At 37.2% G+C, this 23,230-nt stretch overlaps 2 protein-coding genes across 8 annotated transcripts in view; one reads left to right on the top strand and one right to left on the bottom strand.

Annotated features, from left to right (window-relative positions):
• LOC147581892 (uncharacterized) overlaps nt 1–23,230 on the bottom strand; it is a 262,965-nt gene that overhangs the window by 105,075 nt on the left and 134,660 nt on the right. The window lies entirely within an intron of this gene.
• On the top strand, nt 631–12,476 carry DMP1 (dentin matrix acidic phosphoprotein 1). Its single transcript, XM_086704615.1, has 6 exons — nt 631–763; nt 5,066–5,140; nt 5,589–5,636; nt 7,901–7,933; nt 8,123–8,170; nt 10,025–12,476. Exons 2-6 carry the CDS (start codon nt 5,087–5,089, stop codon nt 11,393–11,395), a joined length of 1,554 nt encoding a protein of 517 aa, XP_086560741.1. The 5' UTR covers nt 631–763; nt 5,066–5,086; the 3' UTR covers nt 11,396–12,476.

Here is a 23,230-nt window from a genome sequence, read left to right as displayed (position 1 = left end):
AAGTGTTAGATTTAAATTATTTTTGGTTAAAAACAAAAATTACTTAGGGTGGTAACTTAACATTTTCAATCACCACAGAATTCTGTAAGTAATGCTTCATTAGATTACCAAGAATTTTGGACTTTTGTGTGTATATAGGGGTTAGGGAGATGGGAGGAAAAGGAGGTAAGCAGTAGAGGTTGTTAAAAGATAAGAAGGGAGAGGATAAAAGCTTATATTCTCAACACCATCAATTTAGGCAAATCTAGTATTTTAGAAGCTTCTTCATGTACAACCTGGAAATGTACATTAACAGGAAACTTTCTGCCCACTCCTTGCCTCTCCTTTTCCCATCCATGTGTCTGCTGGGATCTGTCAGTAGGTGGAAAACATTGTCATTGTTTATAATGCTCATAAGCCTTCATGGATGTGAATGACATATATTTAGAAATCAAAATAAAGCTTTAGGAAGATCTTCAATTTAATGGAAACTAGTCTAGTCATTTGGGAACCACAAGAGCTTTTTAGGGAAAATCTGCCTCTGCAAGTTGGAGGAAGTGTGGGTGTATTGGAGTCCCGGTGACACCTTGTGATGTCAGTCACCCCCTGCCTGAGGTTGATTGGCTATGAAAAGCTGAAGCAGAGTTTAAATTCCTGCACCATCAGAGAAGTGAACATCAGAACATCAACACAAGAGTGGCTTCACTGGGCATAGATTTCCTCTGTGAGAACTTCAGACTCATTGTTGAGACTTTTGGGGAAAAGTCTTTGTGAACTGAAGAGGGTAAGAAATTTTCATTTTTGAAAAATTTTAAAATGACTTCTGCTATGTTTGGAAAATGTTAAACATGTATACATGTTGAGAGGCATTATGCCATTCAGAAGAAAGATGGGGAGAGCTGAGCCTTGGGTTAAAATGATTCCCAGTTTTGTGCCTGATGTTTATGCCACAGCAAATAATGATATTCAAGTGACATGTTAAGTCAATAGAACCAGATGTTCTCTATATTACTCTAATTAGACCTCTGCATTCAGGAGGCCTATGGAGAGTCATTTTGAAGATTAGCTTTAATTAGCAAAACAAAATTTTACATTTAGGTTTTATGGATATAATGACGTTCATGGCCTACAAAACATTATGAAAGAATCTAAAGTAGACTAGCAGGACTTCCAAAATATAGTCTTTTAAATTAAAATCATTTAATGCTATTCATCTAGATAGTATCCAATAATATTCATTATGAACTGAGTAACTGAAAGAAGATGCTAAGACTACTGAAATAAACCAAGGATGTGATAATTACAATGCTTTTGTATTGTCTACTTAGGTATTTGTGTTAGCATGATGCCTTGCAAACAGAATGCAATAAAATGTTGAGTATAACTATCTTTTAAAAACATTTTCTAGCGTAGAAGACTTAAGAAATATATATTCCAATCCATGTGTATTTTTATTTACTGCATTTATTCCACTTCATCTATATCAGAAGTGTCTGTCTTCCATAATAGAAAATGGGAATTGTGGTCAGGCAATGCATTCTCTGTTACATCTAGAAAATCCCACATGTAATAGCAGTACTTCAAGCAACCTGTCTTTTCTTTAGGAGCAATAGCTTCTAGTGAACCATACTTTCTGTTTACCTGAGGGCCAAATGCACTATCCTACTTTGATGTGGTTGGTTGGTTAAAATGTGTGAACAGTTTTCTAAGGGCATTAGTCCACTTACCTACCCCAAAATGGTAATGTGGACCAATGTGCCTCAAATGCTTAGACACCTTCCAAATTTGAATTTGAATTTTAGGGCACCTTGGAGTTATTTTATTGTGGTTGAAGGCATATGATGTGGGATTGTAATTGACCTCAAGACAAATATAATTGGAAGGATTTGATATTTTTATTGCCTTATTTGTTTGGTTCTCTGAAATCCTGATATAATCATATCCTGGCCAAATTCCATTTTATTTTAAAAAAGTAATAATGAGGGGCACCTGGGTGGCTCAGTCAGTTAAACGTCCAGCTCTTGACTTTGGCTCAGGTCATGATCTCATGGTCTGTGAGTTCAAGCCCCATGTCAGGCTCCATGCTGACAGTGCAGAGCCTGGTTGGGATTCTCTCTCTCTCCTTCTCTTTCTCTTCCCCTCCCCCACTTGTGCTTTCTCTCTCAAAATAAATAAATAAACTTAAAAAAATAAAATAAAAAATAAAAACACTAATTGAAAGCCTAAATTAGGGTTAAAGATCTGACTTCTTTTAATGCTTGATGGCAGACTATATATTCTATGAGAGGCAACTTCAGCTCTTACAGGACCCCAGGCTGTCTTTTATTTTTGTTCAGGAAATTATTGCTTTAGGTCAGGGTGCTAAATGGTATTTCTAGAAGCACAAGCAAGTTACTGCATCTTTCTTATGTTTCATAATATTCTATCCCTAAGAAACTTGAACACTGGAAACACATACTTTCTTTGCAAAAATACACAACATTCATTAGTTTAGGGCATCCCTTAAGTTTTTTTTCCTATTTAGATAAAAGAGAATCAACAAAACAAAACAAAAACAAGAGGAGAACTCTATTGGCCTTTATCAAGTCTGGAATATTGCTAGCTTTCAGAAGAATATCAGAGATTATCACCCTACTCAAATTTCACTTTGAAAATTAAAATGGTGAACAATCTAATTTTCATTCGACCTGTGACACCAAAACCATTAGCATGTAGTTATTTTGAGAATATCACATTTAAGGGAAATGTTCCTTAAAAAATGAAACTATGAACTTAAAAAAACAAAACAAATCAAAAAACAAAAAAACTTTGATTGTGGGAACTAAGGGGAAATAGAGTGGAGGAAAAATTTTCCTGTACTCTTGTAGGGTCTCCAGCTGGGTTTAAGAATTAAACTGACATAAATCAGATTAGCTGGAGAAAAGCAAACATGTTTCATTAACATTTTTACATCTCCATGAGAGCCTTCATAAGAGAATGAAGACCTGAAGGAGTGATCACAGAAGGCTTTTCTACCTTTTAGATAAAGGAACAATACACCTGTAAAGAACTGACAAGACAAGGGGCTTTGGGCTGGGATGTAAATTACAGGGAAGTGATTAGGAAGACAGGATTAGTTTAACAAGGTTTGTACAGATTTCTCTCAGCCTTAACCTTTCTTCTCTCAGGATGAGAATGTCTTCCTTCCTCTTGGTATAGTGAAGCCAACTTTCACATGGGAGTTTCTTGCTTTCAGGAAGATAAAGGAGGATCAGAGAATCTTTCTTGCATTTGCTGTTTCCCAAAGGCCTTTAGCTCAAAATAATTTTTATGTCAAGGAAGCATATTTGGGGATGCAAGATATTCCGGTTTCCTTCAGAAGTAATATCTTTTTGAATTAGGTTTGTTTTCGATGGAGTTGAGCATTTTCATATGTTTTTCTGTTAATTTTAGGTAGAGGATTTGAAAAAGAACTAAAAATATCAAAACACAAAGACTAATATGAACTATGCTGAATTAGAATAAAGAAAATAACACAAATGAAGAACAACTATGTTGAAGTGAGATAATGCTCATGATATAAAATGGGAGAATCTATTGGACCATTTGAGCTGAAAGTAGAAATGAGCAACATTCTCAGTTTCCTTCGGATTTCTACTGTTTTCTTGAATAAATTAAAAAATAAGATTAGAGGACTTCTAGAGCTCAATGTTACAGACATTATTCAGCATATCCAGACATTAGTCAGCAATGTATTCTTATTTCTTAGATCGGAGATTAAAATCATTCAGAGTATCTTAAAAACAAAAGTGAAGTCTGAAATAAACTTGCAGGATTTTGTACAAAATGTATGGAAATCCATCTGACTAATTTATTAGGGCAACTACAAGGCTAACAAGTGCCGGGCAAATTATTTTTCCTTTAGATCATTTCAATAACCTTTTGCATTAGCATGTAGTACATCTATTTTTAGATACAGAACAAGTTGTTTTCCAAACCACCAGCTCTTGAGGTGTGAAATGAAGCCACCCTTCAGGAAAATACAGTTTGATTTGGCATGTTTCTCTCAGCATAATTCACAAGTACATCCCAAAGCTCTAATCTTCCTGAGATCCTTCAGTAATGCAAATGACTGAATTTAGTCATTTAAATGAAAGAATTTAGTATAATCTATGTATAATATATGACCAATTGTAGCACAGTAGATATTAAGAGCTTTCTGGAGCTGTACTATGTAAGCTGCCATAGTAAACCTCTGCAGATCAGGAAGACAAAAGGCAAAAACAATCTATGTTGTCTCAATATTATTTCGAAGTTATAAATGTGACTGAGAAGCAATGTGTGCATGTATATATGTGTGTATATAGACAAATGCTGATGACCTATCGATGGTTATCAGTACATTTTGGTTTAGGTGTATATTTGCCAGGTTGCTGTGCCACAATAATGTGCATAATTATCATAAATGTGAATTGATCAGAAATTTCTCGATTCCTCTTTCTTTACTTGTTCCTCTATTTGTCCTATTTTGTGTGTTAGGGAAGAAGCATTTATAGACCTTCTCACTGAAGTATTTCCAATTTGTCTCTTAGAAGTGAGGTTTCTTTTTAACCGGTTTACTGAGATATAATTCAATATATACTTTACACACTTGAAGTGTACAGTTCATTAACTTTTAGCCATTGCATAGAGCTGTACAACCTTCAGCAAAATCAGTTTTAGAACATTTTCATCACCTCCAAAATTCATTCCTTAACCTATCACTCTCAAACTCTCCTCTAGTCCTGGGCAAACACATCCTTTCTATCTCTATAGATTTGCCAATTTGGGACAGTTCATACAAAAGGAATCATACAATATTGTGCCTGGCTTCTTTCACTCAGTATAATGTTTTCAAGGTTCCTCTGCTTTGTAGCATGTATCAGTACTTCATTCCTTTTTATGGGTGAATAATATTCCATTGTATAGATACAGTACTTTTTATTTATCTATTCATCAGTTGATGGACATTTGGATGAGTTGTGCTTTTCAATAGGAAGAAAATGTCAAAAAGTTAAAGCTATATTTCTTTAGCATTAAGAAAAACATCTTCTGTCCTTCATCACAGGCAGAGTTGCCACTGCCGGCTATGAAGACCAGCATCCTGCTTTTGTTCCTTTGGGGGTTGTCCTGTGCTCTCCCAGTAAGTATCATGGCAGAGATATATGAAAAAAGGCCATTTATACCTAAGATTCCACAATTTGCATTGGCTATAAGCCAGATGGCTGGCTCTAGATGAAAACAGTAGTTTCTTAGGAAGCTGTTTTCTTTAAAATATCATCTGAATTATTCCTTATGCTGTTTATTCACATATCTAGGATTCTCATTTTTCTTCATCATCAATGGTTCTCAAAGTGTCATCCTCTGAGCAGCAGCAGCATCAAGTAGGATTTTGTTAGAAATATAAATTCTCAGGTCCTGCCTCAGACCTACTGAGCTGTACTCTCTAAGGATGTGGCAATTTTTGGTTTAACATGGCATCTAGGTGATTCTGATTCATGCTAAAATTTGACTATCACTGCTCCTAAGTGTCCATAGCTACTGCCTTGGAAATTTCTCTGTGGGCTAACCATGTATACTAAATTTTCCAGGTAGCCAGGTATCATAATACTGAATCTGAGAGCTCTGAAGAATGGACGGTGAGTAGAAATAAGATTAAAAAATATTTTTAATTTAATATAATAGTATAACCAAATTGGCTCCACTGCAAATGTTGAAACTGCTAATGATTTAATGAATACCTTAATCTAAGATATAGGGCTATAATTTCTAGTTCATATGAAAAAAATTAGTTCATATAATGCTTCGACTTCAACTTAATAGTATAATTTGGTAAGGAGGCATTTTTTCCATTTAGCTTTATTTTCATAACGGATGTATGCAGTAGCAGAAGGGGATGGATGACAGTGAACCAAGGCTGCTCTTTGGAGTGCCAGCTGGCTCAGCTGGTTAAGCGTCTGACCCTTGATTTCAGCTCAGGTCATGATCTCACCGTTGATAGACTGAGCCCCATGTCATGCTCTGCACTGGGCATGCAGCCTGCTCAAGATTCTCTCTCTCCCCCTCCCTCCCCTGCTCATGCTCTCTCCAAAAAAAAAAAAAAAAAAGACTGCTCTTAAAGGATTAGGACGAGAGATCTGTTTTACCAGGAGTTGTCTGGAAGGCAAGAGGTCAAGTCTTAGAAAGTGAGAAGAGAAAGAAGAATGAGAGGATACCAGAGTCTCTGGAATAACACCTAAATGTTGATTGCGTGTTGACTCTGAATGGCTCAAGAACCATTGCCAGGCTGTTCTGTGCTTTACATGAAAACACTGAGACACAGGGAGTAACCTAGTCTGTCTAGGCTACACTGTTAGTAAGTGTTAGAGCCAGACTTTAAACCCAGGTCACCCTGGCTCCAGAACCCACATTCTCTATCAGGGTGTTATATCCCTCTCAGGAAGGGGCCAAGTCTAGAAGGCCAGTAGGTTCTCAAGATTGAAACTACAAATAATGCTTAAAATTTTATGCTAAGTCAGAGTGTTTTGCTCATAACCTTGTTTCCTGCTGGCTCTTGCACATGATGCAGCTTGGGCACAACACTATTAGTGGTGGCCAGATAATGTCAGAGGCTTGAGATGGGGTCCTGCCCCTGCCTGAGATTAGAATAGACATTGCAGGATTTCTTATATGAACTTTCATCAGAGATGTCTTTCTGCTGGTTAATTGAAAAGTAGCCACTGCAGATCCTCCCTCTTATTCAACCAAACACTCTAGAGTACCGCAAACATTTGGCATGAGAAAAATACCAATGTCTTGCTCCCTTTCATCCCTTAATTCCAAATGATAACTGACAGAGTTATCTCTGAGAGCCTGCCATTGTGCCTGCCTGCAGAGTCACAGGGCAAAGACTTAGAGTGATTATATCTCCTTCCTCTGGGGAGATACCCCTGCCTAGCATAGCTGAGAGGCTTGTTAAAGACATGTTGATAGCAGCTCCAGTGCTGTACTCTGCAGCTCATAACCATCACTTAGCAGCTTGGAACCAGGAGGGATTTGAGGATTTTGCTGTGCTTGAGGGAAAGGGGGAGTGTAGATGAGGAGAAGGCACCAGGATTAAAAAAGGTGAAATAAATCAGAACTATGCCCTGATTAAGTTTCAGACTTAGGTTTTTGGTTGTTTTTTTTTTTTTTTTCTTTTTTTTCCTCATGGAGGTGATCTTATGTGATTCAAGAAATGTTTAGTGGCTTTCTCAATTCAGTTTTATCTACTACTGAATTTTATGAAGTGATGTTCTCAAAATGCATTGTTTCTTTATATCATACTGAAAAATTCTCAAGATGTTTCCAATTTCATCCTCACAGCAAGTCTGTGGAGTATGCACAGTTGTTGCTAATATCCTTAATTTATAAATAAGAAATTGACATTGGACAGGTGAAGGGAATTGCTCAAATTCACAGAGTGACCAAACATTGCAGTTTACCCAAGACCTAGGGGTTTCCTGGAATATGTGAATTTCAGCACTAACATCAGACAGTTTGTTTTCAGGGATAAAACCAAAACCAAGGAGCTAATTGAGACTTATATCTAGGTTCTAAGCTTCAATGCTGTTTTTCTTTCCTATGTTACATTTCATCCAGGTTGTATGAACAAACAGCTTCAAAGAAAGTATATTTTTTCTCTAAGTGAAGTATCAGAAACACAAAAACCTTCCCACAAGATCTTTTCCAGGCCATTGGGTCACCTCACATTCACTTTTTTTTTTTTTTTTTTTTGCCATTTCACCATAAAATGTCATACCTCATGTAAATGTAAAATATATGACAAGAAACTGAAAAAAAAATCCCTTAAAATGACTTTAAATATTTGCAAGACATGGTCCATCTGTGAAGGAGTAACTTGTTTTTCTTCCTTTTTTTACAGGGTCATTTGGCTCAGACACCAACACCACCCTTGGTAACTATCTTGTTCATTTTTTTGGTCATAAACATCTCATAAAGTAAATTTACTTTAACACTCTTCTCATCACCTTAGGCCATTTGGACAGCAGTAAATCCAAACCGCAAGCAACTGATGTATATCATATATTTTTCTTTCCTTGGGAATTACTAACAGGAAAAATAAACAACTTCTTTTTCCTTTTAGGAGAGCAGTGAGTCATCTGAAGAAAGTAAAGTTAGCTCAGAGGAACAGGTAATTAAACAGACCTTTCTTAACTTTTCAGACTACTTAGGAGTTGAAGGAAATGATGTTAGATTAAATTACCTGGCAACAATTCTAAATGTAATATTTTCTAACCTTTGGTTATGCTAGCTAAATAGTCCCAGAAAATAAGAAAAGAAAAATGAGTGGGAGAATTCAGATGATCATTCCATATATATCACTGGGGCCAGAATGTAGATATTGTGGCTCATAGTTAAAAAGAATACACATACAAACACACACACACACACACACACACATACACACACACACACACACAAATGGTCATAAACCATGATAGACAAGTAATTGTTCATTTATCACTCTAAAATGTTGCTTTTATAATTGGAGTAGTTCAGATCAGGCAGAGAAAGCCTTCTGGCTCACATGAAGAACTTGCTGGGTCTAGAGACCTCCTCCATGTTAAGTATCTTGTTGGAGGAGAGAATAGGAAATCCCTGAAGAAAGTTTAATAAAACAGCTTCTTTAGTAATGACTTGTCTGAACAGTCTCAATGGTGATTCTGGAATGAGAAAAGCTGACTTAGTTTATAATTATATCCCTTTAATAAAAAGCTGGCTTTCTTTCTCTTGCGTGCACACTTTTTTTTTTTTTCATTTTTCTAAGACTAAATGTCATTACTTTTTTGGCTCTTCTATTATTTTGACTAAACTCAAACCTGTGGGGCTCCAGAGATTCCAGGAACCAGGTTTCTCCCTGAAGCTTTGACCCATGTTGCACTCTACCTTCAACCAGTTAGAGGATGAATTATTTGGTTTTTTTTTTTTTTTTTTTTACCATTATTTACTAAAGGTTTGTCAAAGCAACAGTCTAGAAATTTACAGGCATAGAATTGGGGCCGTTTTCTGGAGATGTGATTTATTGCCTCCATATTCTCTGAGCTCTCAAATGAAAGTAATAGTCCCAGTTTGAGAAGTGTGCAATATGTGCCATTGAATTATGGGAACTAAAAAGATGGCTTAGTTCCAGCACACCAGTGTAAATCTAGCAATGGGAAGACATATCATCATATTGTACTCCCAAATGGAAAGTCAGACATTGATCAGTAGGGGCAGGTGGAAAAATAAAAAAACAAAATTGGCAAGGATGCTCTGCTATGGGGTATGGTAGAGAGAACAGATTTTTCTAGAGCATAATGAATGAAGACTCACTATCTTTCCTTGTCTGTGTAGAGCATACAATTGTTCGACTTATGGGGATAATCTCTCTGAGCTCACACTTAGAATAAGCTTCCCTGGTGGTCTCACTAGTTGCAGTCTTTTAGCTAAGCCTTCTACGGGCAACTCTGCCTGTGTGGGTGAAGTATAAATACGGTTTGGGTGAGATGTATATCTTACTATAATATTTTACTATCATTTTAGCTAAAGGTTTCATTATACTGCCCTAGTACATTTTTCCCCCCAGAGTTGAGAAAAAAATATTTGGGTCTTTTAAAAATCACCCAATATTTTTTAAAACTCTGTTTTAAACCAAACAATTTAATGAGTATTACAAACCATCTCTTTAATGTACAAAAAAAATTCTGAGAGTTTCTTCCCGGGATCAGACTTACAATATGATTTGAGTTTCATAAATGTGATTTCTATAAAGGTTTTTTAGAAAATTTCTACAGCATTGAGTGAACTGTGTCTATATAAAATGGAATGACTTGAGTTTCAACTCCTCTTCCTTCCTCTTTAACCTCTGGTAGAGATGTTATTGAGCAGTAAAACTGATCATGGGCTAGAAGGAGGGACATAAGAAGAAGAAAGTAGGAAGAGCCTAGATAATACCCTCTGTATCAGCTCCTGGAGTACTGACATGTTTGTTAACCCCAAACTCCAGGCCAATGAAGACCCTAGTGACAGTGTTGAATCAGAGGAGGGCCTTGATGATCATCAACATGTGCATAGACCAGCTGGTGGCCTCTCTAGGAATGGAGGAAAAGAAGGAGATGATAAAGATGATGATGAAGATGACAGTGGAGATGACACTTTTGGTGATGATGACAATGGGCCAGGACCTGAAGAGACACAAGAAGGAAACTCCAGACTCAAAAGTAATGAAGACTCGGCTGACATCACACAATCCAGGGAAGACAGTGCACCGCGAGGGGAAGACAGTGCCCAAGATACTACCAGTGACAGCAGGGACCTTGACAGTGAGAATGAGGTGAAGAGCAGGTCTGAGGGAGGTGGCTTTGCTCAAGATAGTGAGAGTGAGGAACACTGGGTGGGAGGTGGCAGTGAAGGGGATAGTAGCCATGGGGATGGCTCTGAGTTTGATGATGAGGAAATGCAGAACGATGATCCAGACACTATCAGGAGTGAGAAAGGCAACCTCAGAATGAGCAGTGCTAGTGTCGAATCAAAAGGAAAGAGCGATGAGCAAGCAAGCACTCAGGATTCAGTTGACAGCCAATCAATGGAGTATCCAAGGAGGAAAATTTTTAGAAAGTCCCGCATTTCTGAGGAGGATGACATAGGTGACCTTGATGATAGCAACATAATGGAAGATGTCAAGAGTGACTCCACAGAAAACACCAATTCCAAAGATGTTGGCCTCAGCCAATCCAGGGAAAACAGCAAAAGTGAATCTCTAGAAGACAGTGAGGAGAATCAGTCTCAAGAAGACAGTCAAAATGTACAAGACCCCAGCAGTGAATCTAGTCAAGAGGTTGATCTGCCATCTCAAGAAAATAGTAGTGAATCTCAGGAAGATGTAGTGAGTGAGTCCAGGGGTGACAACCCAGATAATACCACCAGTTACTCAGAAGATCAGGAAGATAGTGACTCCAGTGAAGAGAACAGCTTGAACAATCCCTCTAGTTCAGAAAGTGAATCAAGAGAGGAGCAAGCTGACAGTGAATCCAATGAAAGCCTCAATGACAGTGAATCCAAGGAAAGCCCAGAGTCCACTGAGGACGAGAACAGTTCTAGCCAGGAAGGCCTCCAGTCTCACAGTGCCTCAGCAGAGAGCGAGAGTAAAGAAAGCCAGTCCGAGCAGGACAGCCAGTCTGAAGAAGATGAGGTCAGTGATTCTCAGGGCAGCAGCAAATCAGAAGAAGACAGCAACTCTACTGAGAGCAAATCAAGCAGTGAGGAAGATGGTCAGTCAAAAAACACTGAGATAGAAAGCAGAAAATTAACAGTTGATGCTTATCACAACAAACCCATTTGGGATCAAGATGACAATGACTGCCAAGATGGCTATTAGCATCAGCATCACTAGCTTTCCTAAGAAGTGGCTCTCACATACAGGAGTCTTGGGGGTTGGGGAATAGGGAAATCATTATAACTATAATTTATTGATGTTTTTATCAGAAGGACAACCAGAGGCCATTTCTTTCTGAAAGGAAATGCTGGATATTATATTTGTTTCTAGAGTGTCACCAATTTATAGGGGTTTAAATACTGTCAAATGATACCAGAACACACTCAATGAGACTGGAAGCAAGGAAAGATGTACAGCTTCACAACTGAAATAGTTACTAACTCATTAACATAACAGTTATTGAGGTTCTATTACGTACCAGGTACTGTGCTAGGTGCTGGGATATAATGAAGCTTAAGGCTTGTTTCTTGCTCCTGAGGAGCTTATAGAGGGATAAATAAAGTTCAAAAGCTAAAGAGGGATACATATGAGGGAAACAAGAATTATAACAATGCAATGTGGTGAGTGCTGTAAGAGGCATGATCAAAATACATGGAAGCACAGAACATGGGACTAACTGCCTTGGATAATCAGGGAGGGCTTCAAAATAGGACACTAGAGTTGGAGCACTGCATAAGATTTCTCCATTGAAGACAAGAGAATTCTGTTTATCCTTGGGATAAGCAACAGTGAATCCTATATGATGAAATATTTAGTTTGTGAAAACACTTTCAAATTACAGCACAGGAGGTATTTTGGATAAACAAAACTTTGTTTTGATGCTTTTTGCGGAATTCCCATGAACACTGCCTCACTCACAACTGGTGATATGATATGGAAGGCTGGGTGGGAAATAGTAGAAAGAGATCCCTCTTTGAATAGATAGATAACTTTTAGCTTTATTTTTTCCCTAAAGTCAGTCTATGTGCAATGCTGGAAAACTGTTCTCTGAGTCTTTTACATATGTTGCACATAGCGAAATTGTGTACATAGAATTCAATTGATTTTTGCCAAATATCTTTTGAAATGTTACCTCAACATAAAATATGTTTTGTAATAAAGACAATAATATCTAGAAGAAATGTGTGCTTATTTTATAGTGATATTAATTATTAGGAAACATCTGTATTAAACAACTCTTCCTTTAAAACATTAAAGAGTACTTTCCTTTCTTCCATTAAAATAAATGATTTTCCTAAATTATTTCATGAAAATTTTATTTATAATTTAGGTAGAATTTTGATAAAATTACTTTATGTGTTGCTTATATTTTATTAAATATACCTGTTAGAGATAAGGAAAAAAGAAAATGAAGCAAGCTCTCAACATTGCTTAAGGCCATGCCAAAAGTTCATAATGTTTGGGTTTAACATTAGTTCTTGCTGGTATCCCAGACTGTTATTTGTGTAAACTCTGGAATCTACAGGGAAACATATTTCTTTTATTTTTTAATTATTTGAAAGAAACTACTGTACATCAGCACTTTTACTTTTCAAATGTGTCCATTGGAATACATCAGAATTCCCCTACAAATTTATTAAGAGAATCAGGAAGATTTTCTAACCTTCAGTCTGACCCTCCCCATCCTTCCATAAGCTCAATTCCCTTACAATGTCAAAGCTGAGAATATTAGAATATTCTCTAATCCTATCTCCTGAGATTTTAATTTAGTAGGTCTAAAGTGAAACCCAGAATTCTGTTTTTAAAAGGATCCCAGGAGTTCTGATGCAAGCCCATCCACATACTTGTATTTGAGTTCTCTAGCTCAATGGATTAATTAACTGGTTCTAATTAAATTTCCAAGGGTGTACATGCGAGGAAGTAATTAACCTCTTTAGAGAGTTTAAGAAGTTTTGGGACAACTGAGGTAAACTTTGGGGAGTGACTAAGAAAACAGGGGACAAGCACATTCCAAGCACAGGGAACAAAAGAGTAGATGTACAAAATTGTTCATGGCATGTTAATGTATGACAAAAATATCTAGTGTTACCAAAGCATTGGGAAGAGAGAAGGAGAAAGGGGAAGTGATAAGATAAGAGATTGCTGGAAAGGTGAGCTGGGATCCAACATGAAGGTCTCTGAATGCCAGATTAAGGAGAACAGGCTCATTAGTGAGTACCTGCCTAGAGCTAGGTTTTCATATATGATATACATATCAAAAACATCTTTGACATCGATATTATAATTTCTCTACTCACTTTAAAAATATATATATAACAAATAGGAGCAGATGAAACACAGAAAAGCTAAGTTAAGTATCCTACTCCAAAATCCAAGAAATAGCAGAGTCTGATTCCATTTCCGTTCAATGATGACTGAAAATTTTAAGCAGTGAGCATTCATGAATATATGAATATGGTCTTATCTGCTTGAAAAATGAGCAAAGAAATGCTATATTCTCTAGTTTCTCTCAGCATGTAAAGAACCTAAGAAAGTGACTGAGAAAGTCACTTTCTAATGGCTTGTTTCCCTAAACCTGTTATTTTGAGAGTCACATTAGTGGAGAATTCATTCTTACTTTCCCTAAAGATTCCCATTAAAAATTTATATGTATATATATGTATATATATATAAAATATATGTGTATTTTCAGACCGAAGATTACTATTGAAGATTTTGTAAAAAGAAATGCCATGGTATGTTGGAGAAACTAGCAATACTGATGTCCAAAAAAGGAAGCTTATACTGAGCTCTTTAGCAAGCATGGCTTAATGTGAAGAACTCATTCAGCCTGGAAGCCACTGATTGCCACAAGGCACTAGACACTGGCTTGTATTGCTGATATCACTGGCAATGACTCTAGATGCTGCTAATAATACTGGTACTACTGATTCCAGCTGTCACTGCTGCCAGAGACCATTCTCCATGAGCCCTGCTTCACTGTATCACAATGAAGTTCTCAATTCAAAGTCCATGATAGATGCATAAAATTGTCAGATCCTACACTAAATGCTTATGTGCTAGTAAAGGGACCCTAGAAAGAAAGTATCTTCATTTTCAGTTTCTACAACACAAGATGAATTTTATCTTTTAACCAGACATGTAAGGTGGTAACGTATGTGCCATATGTAAGAGGAGGTTCAGATGCTGGGTGAGCAAAAAGAATGAAAGATGTCCTACTGATGGGGAGAAGATCCATGTCTACACCCAAAGGGAAGTAAGTAACATTAATGCCATGGGAATGACCAAGTCAACTTCCATGGCTGTGAGTGAGATCCACATTGGTGAACATAAGAGAAATAACACTAATACCAAAGGGAATGTATGGAACACCAAGGGAATTTCTCATGAAATACAGGGGAACTAACATTTATTGAGCAGACACTATGCTCTAACTCTGCACTAGGTGTCTTACTTTGGATCAGAGCTATAAGAATTCCAATGATGGGCTAGACTGGAGGCTATCCTCCTATATATAGTAAACGAACTCTAAAACTGAACTTCATGGAGGTTATATCCCTAAACCCCCTATAATTATTTGAAATGCTGATACATGTGGGTAGAAGATCCACAATTTTCATCAGATTCTTAAAAGAGTTTATGACTAACCTGCTAGAATCCAGTCAAACAAATAAAAGAAATAACACTGACATTCATAAGATCTGCCTGGATTTTGTTTTGTGAAACTATTGTTTTCTGTAAAAATCTAAGTCAGTGCTGAGGAAAAGCTGGGAGTAGAGCTTGATTCATGTTATATGCATTACTTGCTATGGTTAGCAGCTAAAGCCATGTAAGAAGGAAGATTATGTACCATAAAATATCTTTTTGTTCAAGAAATATTTTTTTTAGAGAGAGTGTGTGCACATGCACATGCATGTGAGCAGTGGGGGAGGGGTACAGGGAGAGGGAGAGAGAGAGAGAGAGAGAGAGAATTTTAAGCAGGCTCCACGCTCAGTGTGGAGCCCAACACAGGGCTCAATCTCACAACCCTGAGATCATTACCTGAGCTGAAATCAAGTTGGACGCTTAACTGACTGAACCACCTAGACACCCCAACAAATACAATTTTTAATGGAAGTATAACTGACATGTAACATATTAGTTTCAGGTATAGAACATAACAGTTCAACATTTGTATACACTGTAGAATGATCAGTAAGTCTAGTTACCATCTGTCTCCATGCAAAGTTACAATTTGTTTTCTTGTGATCAAACTTTTATTCATTTTTTTTGTTAAATGTTTATTTTTGAGGGAGAGATTGACAGAGCACAAGTGGGGAAGGGGCAGAGAGAGGAGAGACAGAATCCAAAGCAGGCTCCAGGTTCTGAGCTGTCAGCACAGAGCTCCATGCAGGGCCTGAACTCACAAACTGGGAGATCATGACCTGAGCTGAAATGATGCTTAACTGACTGAGCCACCACATGCCCCATGAGAACTTTTAAGACTTACTCTTTTGGCAACTTTCAAATGCGCACCACAATGCTGTTTATTACATTACAGGACTTATTTTAAAACTAGAAGTCTGTACCTCTTGACCCCCTTCACCTATTTTGCCCATTGTACAAAACAGTGCCCTTCTGGCCACCACCATTCTGTTCTATGTAGGTATGTATGTATGTATGTATGTACATACTTATTTATTTTTAAGATTCCACATAGAAGTAAAATCATATGGTATTTGTTTTTATCTGTCTGACTTCATTTAATATAATACCCTCTAGATCAATCCATGTTGTTGCAAATGGCAAGATTTCATTCTTTTTTTAATGTCTGAGTAGTATTCCATTGTATATATACACCACATCTTCTTAATCCAGTCATCCATTGATGGAGATTTATGTTATTTCAATATCCATGCTATTATAAACAATGCTGTGATGAGCATAGGGATGCATATATCTTTTTTAATTACTATTTTCATTTTCTTCAGATAAATGCCCAGAAAAGGAATTAATCATATGGCAGTTCTATTTTTAAGTTTTTGAGGAACGTCTATACTTTTTTCCATAGTGGCTGCACCAATTTACATTCCTACAGTTTATGAGGGTTGCCTTTTTTCCATATCCTTGTCGACACTTATAATTTCTTGCCTTATTGATCACAGCCATTCTAACTGATACGAGGTGATATCTCACTGTGGTTTTGATTTGCATTTCCCTAATGATTAGTGATGTTGAGCATCTTTTCATGTGTCTGTTAGCCATCTGAAAAATGTCTGTTCAGGTCCTTTGCTCATTTAAAAAAATTTTTTTAAATGTTTATTTATTTTTGAGAGAGACAGAACGAGCTTGGGTGGGGGAGGGGCAGAGAGAAGGGGAGACACAGCATCTGAAGCAGGCTCCAGGCTCTGAGCTGTCAGCACAGAGCCTGATGCAAGGCTCGAACCCACTAACTGTGAGATCATGACCTGAGCTGAAGTGGGATGCTTAACCAACTGAGCCACCCAAGCACCTCTAGATCTTCTGCCCATTAATCAATTTTTTGCTTGTTTGCTACAGAGTTGTAAGTGTTCTTTATATATTTTGGGTATTAACCCCTTACTAAATATGTCATTTGCAAATAATTTATTACATTCAGTTAAGTTGCTTTTTCATTTTCTTGTTAGTTTCCTTTGCTGTGCAGAAACTTTTTAGTTTGATGTAAACCCACTTGTTTATTTTTGCTTTTGTTGCCCTTGCTTTTAGAGTCAGAATCAAAAACTCATTGTCAAGACCCATGTCAAGGAGCTTACTCCCTATATTTTCTTCTAGGAGTTTTATAGTTTCAGGTCCTACCTTCAAATCTTTAATTCATTTTGAGATAACTTTGTGTATGGTGTAACACAGTAGTCTAGATTCATCCTTTTGCATGTGGTTGTCCAATTCCCCAACACCATTTACTGAACAGACTGTCCTTTCCTAATTGTATATTTTTTTCTGGCATTAATTAATTGAACATCTGTGCCTGGATTTATTTCTGGTCTTTCTATTCTGTTTCATTAATCCATGTGTCTATTTTTTATGCTAATACCATACTGTTTTGATTGCTCTAGCTTTGTAATATAGTTTGAAATCAGAGAGACATATGATAATTCCAGCTTTGCTCTTCTTTCTCAAGACTGCTTTGGCTATTCAGGATCTTTCATGGTTCCATACAGATTTTAGGATTTTTTTGTTCTATTCTTCTGAAAAACGCCATTGGTATTTTGATAAAGATTGTACTGAATTGAGGTGGCTGGGTGGCTCAGTTGGTTTAGCGTCTGACTTCTGCTTGGGTCATGATACCATGGTTTGTGAGTTTGAGCCTTGCGTCAGGCTCCTTGCTGTCAGCACAGAGCCCAGTTCAGATCCTCTGTCCCCTTTTCACTGTCCCCCCCCCCCCCCATTTAAAACATAAATATTAAAAAATGAAAAAAAAATAGATTGTACTGAATCTGTAGACTGCTTTGGGTACTATAGACATTTTAACACGAATTCTTTGAATCCATGAATACAAACTATCTTTCCATTTATTTGTATCTTTTTCAATTTCCTTTTAATTTTTGTTTTTACATTTATTTATTTCTGATAGAGAGAGACAGAGTTCAAGTGGAGGAGGGGCAGAGACAGAAGGAGACACAGATTCTAAAGCAGCCTTCAGGCTCCGAGCTGTCAGCACAGAGCCCGACAAGGGGCTTGAACCCACAAACCGTGAGATCATGACCTGAGCCGAAGTCGGACGTTTAACCGACTGAGCCACCCAGGTGCCCCTTTTTCAATTTCTTTCATCAATGTCTTATAGTTTTCAGAGTATAAGCCTTTCACCTCCCTGACTAAATTTAGTCCTAGGTATTTTATTCTTTTTGATATAATTTTAAACGAAACTGTTGTCTTAATTTCTCTTATAGTTTTAGTATATATAAACACAACAGACTTTTGTATATTGATTTTGTGCCCTGCAATTTTACTGAATTTATTGGTTCTAATAGTTTTTTTGGTGGAGTCTTTAGAACTTTCCATATATAATATCATGTCATCTACAAATAGTAACAGTTTTACTTCTTCCTAATTTGAGTGACTTTTTTTTTCCTTGTCCATTTCTCTGGCTAGGACTTCCACTACTATGTGTAATAAAAGTGGCAAGAGTGAGCATCCTTGTCTTGTTCCTGATCTTAGAGGGAAAGCTTTCAGCTTTCACCATTGAGTATGATGTTAGCTGTGGGCTTGTCATATATGGCCTTTATTATGTTGTGGTACATTCCCTCTATACCTACTTTGTTGAGGGCTTTTGTCATAAATAGATGTTGAATTCTCTCAAATGCTTTTTCTACTCTATTGGAATGATCATATGATTTTTACCTGTCATTTTGTTAATGTGGTATATCATGTTGATTGATTTGTAGATGTTGAACCATCCTTGCATCTTTGGAATAAATCCCACTTTATTATAACACATGATCCTTTTAATGTATTGTTGAATTTGGTTTGCTAATGTTTCATTGAGGATTTTTGCCTCTGTGTTCATCAGGGATATCTGGCTGTAATTTTTGTGTGTGATGGCCTTGTCCGGTTTTCGTATTAGGATAATGCTGCCTCATGAAATGAGTTTGGCAGTATTACCTCCTCTTCAATTATTTGGAAGTTTGAGAAGGACAGGTATTACAGCATCTTTGAATGTTTAGTTGAACTTACCAGTGAAGCCATCTGGTCCCAGGCTTTTGTCTGATGGGAGGTTTTTTATTACTGACTCAATTTCCTTACTAGTAATCAATCTATTCAGATCTTCTGTTTCTTTATGATACAGTCTTAGAAGATTGTATGTTTCTATAGATTTATCTATTTCTTCTAGGTTGTCCAATTTATTGGTATATAATTGTTCACAATAGTCTCTTGTGATCTTTTGTATTTCTGTGGTATCAGTTGTTAACTTTTATTTGACTCCTCTCTTTTTTTTCTTGGTGAATTTTTCAAGGAACTAGCTCTTAGTTTCATTTATCTTCTCTACTGTCTTTTTGGTCTCTGGTTTATTTCCACTCTGATCTTTATTATTTCCTTCCTTCTACTAACTGTGGGCAACCAGAGCCATGTGATCAAGGACTGTTCTCTGTGTGGACTGTGTGTGTCTGCCAACTTAGTGGGGTAGTGGAAGAGCATAGGGCTGGGGTGCTCCCACTGGCTTTAGCAGAGTAGCAGGAAAATGCAGTGACTGTGCATGTCCCAAGTGCCAACAAGGAAGAAGGATTGTGCAAAAATGGCACTGACCAGCACCTTTGCCCCTAAAGAGAGTCCTAACAGACCGCTGCCCATCCAGTAGACACTTTAACATTATCAAATGAATCTCCTTCACATATAATATAGGTGCTTTTTAAACTGCTGCTTTTGCACTGGGCGCAGGGCTAGTGAATCTTCAATGCAAGCCCTTTAAGAACAGTATCTCAGTACCTCAGAGCTCTCTGGGTCTCCTGGACATAAGCCTCATTGCTTTTCAAACTCACATGTCTTTCTGGTGAGGTCCCAAGAATGGAGGTGCCTGATGTGGGGCACGAATCCCACACTTGTCAGCGAAAAGCTATGGGTTTGTTCGATCCCTCTTAATTGTGATCAGAGGTGGGGTTTTTGGTGAGACTGCATCTTTGCCTCTCCTACCCATCTCAATGTGGCTCTTTTATTGTTTGTTGTGAAGGAGGTTTCAGCTACTTTTCAGGTCTTTTTCAGAGGGACTTGTTTCATATGTAGCTGTAGATTTGGTGTGTCTGTGGGAGGAGGTGTTTCAGGACCTTCCTATGCCACCATCTTGGACAATATTCCCTCAAAGAGATACAATTTTTTAAACTTAAAAAAAATTAAGTTAGCTAACATACAGGATAGTATTGGTTTCAGGAGTAAAACCCAGTAATTCATCACTTACATATAACACTCAGTGCTCATCTCAACAAGTGCCCTTGTTAATGCCCATCACCCAGTTAGTTCATCCTCCCATCCACCTCCCTTCTAGCAACCCCCAGTTTGTTCTCTGTATTTAAGAGTCTCTTATGGTTTGCCTCCCACTCCACCTTTATCTTATTTTTCCTTCCCTTCCCCTATGTTCATCTGTTGTGTTTCTTAAATTCCACATATGAGTGAAATCATATGGTATTTATCTTCCTCTGTCTGACTTATTTCACTAAGCATGACATACTCTAGGTCCATCCACATTGTTGCAAATGGCAAGATTTCACTCTTTTTGATCGCTGAGTAGTATTCCATTGAATATATGTATGTGTGTGTATATACACACGCACACACACACACCCCCCACATCTTCTTTATCCATTCATTCATCAATGGACATCATTTGGCTCTTTCCACAATTTGGCTATTGTTTATAGTGCTGCTATAAATATTGGGGTGCATGTGCCCCTTCAAATCAACATTTTTGTATCCTTCGGATAAATAATACCTAGTAGTGCAATTGCTGCGTCGTAGGGTAGCTCTATTTTTAATTTTTTGAGGAACCTCCATACTGTTTACCAGTGTGACTGCACCAGTTAGCAAGGAATAAAAATTTTACATTTCTTAAATGTTAATAGGAAACATAATAAAAATAAATATTCTCTAAATACAATTTTAAACCATATAGTTCCTATGTATTCCAATTATATTTAGATTCTGTGTAGTATGCAGATACTGTAGAGATTGAGAATTATCCCAGTGCCCATTCTCCTCTTCTTTGTGTTAGTAACAGAAATCTTTGGTTTTCAATTAGGTACATAGGTGTTCCGTTCTCCTTCTCAGCGTCCTTGCAGCTAGGCACGCACATGTGGCTGAGTTGTGGCCAACAGAACATTAACAGAAGAGGTGTGCTTTGCCTCCTTCCTTTCCTCTCTTCCCACTGACTGGAAACTGGCAGCTGTTGAAATAGCCTCTTTGTAACAAAAGGCACCCTCCTCTTAGTTGTTTCACGAGAAAGAAATGAAGTTCAATCTTATTTATTTATTTATTTTAATATATGAAATTTATTGTCAAATTGGTTTCCATACAACACCCAGTGCTCATCCCAAAAGGTGCCCTCCTCAATACCCATCACCCACCCTCTCCTCCCTCCCACCCCCCATCAACCCTCAGTTTGTTCTCAGTTTTTAACAGTCCCTTATGCTTTGGCTCTCTCCCACTCTAACCTCTTTTTTTTTTTTTTCCCTTCCCCTCCCCCATGGGTTTCTGTTAAGTTTCTCAGGGTCCACATAAGAGTGAAACCATATGGTATCTGTCTTTCTCTGTATGGCTTATTTCACTTGGCATAACACTCTCTAGTTCCATCCACGTTGCTACAAAAGGCCATATTTCATTTTTTCTCATTGCCACGTAGTATTCCATTGTGTATATAAACCACAATTTCTTTATCCATTCATCAGTTGATGGACATTTAGGCTCTTTCCATAATTTGGCTATTGTTGAGAGTGCTGCTATAAACGCTGGGGTACAAGTGCCCCTATGCATCAGTACTCCTGTATCCCTTGGATAAATTCCTAGCAGTGCTATTGCTGAGTCATAGGGTAGGTCTATTTTTAATTTTCTGAGGAACCTCCACACTGCTTTCCAGAGCGGCTGCACCAATTTGCATTCCCACCAACAGTGCAAGAGGGTTCCCGTTTCTCCACATCCTCTCCAGCATCTATAGTCTCCTGATTTGTTCATTTTGGCCACTCTGACTGGCGTGAGGTGATATCTGAATGTGGTTTTGATTTGTATTTCCCTGATAAGGAGCGACGTTGAAGTTCAATCTTATTTAATCCACTGTATTTGGGGATCTCCTAATTATAGTAGCTTAATCTATATTCTCACTAACATGTACGTAGCAGTGTATAATCAGAGACTATGTGAATATAATTTTAAGTGCATAGTATTTTAGATTTCTTACCAGAAACACTGGGTAATCTTTCCTTTACTTAACTGAAAAAAATGTGTTCTTTAATTGTGCTCTCATGATATTTTTATGTGTACTCCATAGGCTTTTATATTATTTAAATAAAATTAACTTTTAGACTATAAATTATTAATTTGATATAGAAAAAATACACAATAGAGTCAGTTAAAATAAATAAAATATTTAGCCTTTGCCAACATGGGTAATGAAGAAAATGCCACAGTGCATAAACTATTCCTTGAGAACAAATGGTAGTTATACCAATGTTTCATGAAACTGCTAGAAACCATTTGGTAAATTTCCACATCAAGGACTAAAATTATTGGTCAAATTTTCACTTTGAGACATTGATTATTCAAGTACAATTTGCAAATCCGGCTATTGTGAATGAGTGTAATGAAAATGAGGTAAGGATGTAGATCTGCTTCTATTTCATTGTAAGCTGTCTACTGGTTCTCAGCCCTGGTTGCACATCACCTGACTAGTTAAAAAAAAAAAAAAAAGTCTTTACTTAGACTCCATACCAGAGATTCTGACTTAAGAACTGGTCTAAGTTTGGGCTTTGACACTGGTAGTTTTTGAAGTCCAACATAATTCTAAAGTGCAGCCAGCACTGAAAACTCCTGTGGTAATATAATAGCTAATATAATATGATCGTAACTGGGCCATTCTTGGGTCCCATTTGTAGGTCTAATATTGGAAACAAAGCACTAAACAAACTCCAATCCCATTTTATATAATGAGTTGAATTCTTACATCAGTTACACAGACTTCTCTGCTTCCTCTGTCAACACATAAATAGGCCCAACAGTTGAGTAACTGGAGCATATAGTTATCACCAACTTACAGATGGGAACTGCTCAAGACAATAAGTTATCATAAAATATGTAAGGATATTTTTGCTTTTTGGTCAACTGCCCATTCCAAGGCCAGTCAGAATATAACATCTCTTGAGTTTCACTCTCATTTGCTTTCTATCAACATTTATCTTGTCATCATAATTAATCTTGCTTAAGTTCATGAATGGTTTCCCCCTGTGCTTGCACTGGGGGGATATATATATATAAACAGATATAACAGATGGAAGAAATCAGAGC

Source organism: Puma concolor, chromosome B1 (genome assembly GCF_028749965.1).
Source record: "Puma concolor isolate L17-30 chromosome B1, mPumCon1.1.hap2, whole genome shotgun sequence".
Taxonomy (NCBI): domain Eukaryota; kingdom Metazoa; phylum Chordata; class Mammalia; order Carnivora; family Felidae; genus Puma; species Puma concolor.
Note: the sequence above shows the minus strand (reverse complement) of the source record. Positions and strands in the feature narration are given on the sequence as shown.